General features: G+C 55.1%; 1 protein-coding gene across 1 annotated transcript in view; it reads left to right on the top strand.

Moving 5' to 3' along the window:
- The first annotated feature begins 18 nt into the window (after positions 1-18).
- RHOT1 (ras homolog family member T1) overlaps positions 19-2,168 on the top strand; it is a 29,021-nt gene continuing 26,871 nt past the window's right edge. Inside the window, 1 exon segment of the mRNA XM_018575152.1 lies at positions 19-112. Within this exon segment, the coding sequence (XP_018430654.1) occupies positions 76-112 (37 nt within the window). The 5' untranslated portion in view covers positions 19-75.

Here is a 2,168-nt window from a genome sequence, read left to right as displayed (position 1 = left end):
CCTCGGACGTCTGCCGTACTGCAGAGCGTGCCGCGCTGTGAGGTGACTCCGGGTGGCGGAGGACAGAGAAGAGCCATGAAGAAGGACATCCGCATCTTGCTGGTGGGAGAGCGTGAGTGTCACTTCTATATCCTTCCCCTTCTATGAACCCCTGTCACCAATATTACCTTACTTATTCAGGGGGAGTGTCACTTCTATATCCTTCCCCCAGTGTCAGTACTATCACCCTGATGAGGGCAGTGTGTCCCCGTTATATCCTTCCCCCCGGTATCAGTACTATCACCCTGGTGTGGGCAGTGTATCCCTGTTATATCCTTCCCCCAGTGTCAGTACTATCACCCTGATGAGGGCAGGGTGTCCCTGTTATATCCTTCCCCCCGGTATCAGTACTATCACCCTGATGAGGGCAGGGTGTCCCTGTTATATCCTTCCCCCCGGTATCAGTACTATCACCCTGATGAGGGCAGGGTGTCCCTGTTATATCCTTCCCCCCGGTATCAGTACTATCACCCTGATGAGGGCAGGGTGTCCCTGTTATATCCTTCCCCCCGGTATCAGTACTATCACCCTGATGAGGGCAGGGTGTCCCTGTTATATCCTTCCCCCCGGTATCAGTACTATCACCCTGATGAGGGCAGGGTGTCCCTGTTATATCCTTCCCCCCGGTATCAGTACTATCACCCTGATGAGGGCAGGGTGTCCCTGTTATATCCTTCCCCCCGGTATCAGTACTATCACCCTGATGAGGGCAGGGTGTCCCTGTTATATCCTTCCCCCCGGTATCAGTACTATCACCCTGATGAGGGCAGGGTGTCCCTGTTATATCCTTCCCCCCGGTATCAGTACTATCACCCTGATGAGGGCAGGGTGTCCCTGTTATATCCTTCCCCCCGGTATCAGTACTATCACCCTGATGAGGGCAGGGTGTCCCTGTTATATCCTTCCCCCCGGTATCAGTACTATCACCCTGATGAGGGCAGGGTGTCCCTGTTATATCCTTCCCCCCGGTATCAGTACTATCACCCTGATGAGGGCAGTGTATCCCTGTTATATCCTTCCCTCTCTGTGAGCAGTCGGTGGTCCCCTATGATAACAATCCCCCCCCCCCGTAGTGACCCCTTTGTACATTGTGGCTCCTCTGTGGGCTCTACCTGTCATCTCACACTGATATAAATGGGGATTGATGATAGGGTCGCCACCTGTCCCGGATTCACCTGGACAGTCCGGGCTTTGAGTCCTGTATGTGCTCTTTCCCGGGTCTCGGGCCAGCTGAAACCCTGACACTGCACATACAGGACTCAAAAGCGGACTGTCCAGGTGAATCCGGGACAGGTGGGAACCTTGATTGTGACAATGGTACCCCCATCATCCTCATCCTTACTGCTCCTCTGACCCAGACATGTCAGACGGCTGTTGTTTGGGCCATGTGTGGCCCTCAGCCAGTGTAAAGCTGTGCTGCCTGCCATCATTCTCAGGACGTGGCCCCTTCCTCTGTGTAAAATGTTTTTGGTTGTGATTATTACAATGACATTAATTACCAGAGTGCTCTGAAATATGTAGTTGTGGCCCTTTGTTGGCATAATGTGGCCCCTTGAAGATTATACCCCACTGATTCATAAGATTGTGACATGCCTCCTCCAACACATCTCACAGTTTGGATTCTTCCATTTGCAGTATCTGGTCACATGATGTCTCAGACCGCAGTCAGTGCTGGGAGCCCTCCTTCTGCTGGGTGATGGGATCGGGGCTGACCAATGTGTGAATGGAGGGGGAGGGGATCTCTGCCCGGGGCCACAATGGAAGTGGGTGCTGGGAGCCCTCCTTCTGCTGGGTGATGGGATCGGGGCTGACCAATGTGTGAATGGAGGGGGAGGGGATCTCTGCCCGGGGCCACAATGGAAGTGGGTGCTGGGAGCCCTCCTTCTGCTGGGGGATGGGATCGGGGCTGACCAATGTGTGAATGGAGGGGGTGGGGATCTCTGCCCGGGGTCACAATGGAAGTGGGTGCTGGGAGCCCTCCTTCTGCTGGGTGATGGGATCGGGGCTGACCAATGTGTGAATGGAGGGGGAGGGGATCTCTGCCCGGGGCCACAATGGAAGTGGGTGCTGGGAGCCCTCCTGCTGCTGGGTGATGGGATCGGGGCTGACCAATGTGTGAATGGAGGGGG

This window comes from Nanorana parkeri, unplaced genomic scaffold (assembly GCF_000935625.1).
Source record: "Nanorana parkeri isolate BGI_ZX_2015 unplaced genomic scaffold, ASM93562v1 scaffold3586, whole genome shotgun sequence".
Taxonomy (NCBI): Eukaryota; Metazoa; Chordata; class Amphibia; order Anura; family Dicroglossidae; genus Nanorana; species Nanorana parkeri.
This window is presented reverse-complemented; position numbering and strand designations above follow the sequence as displayed.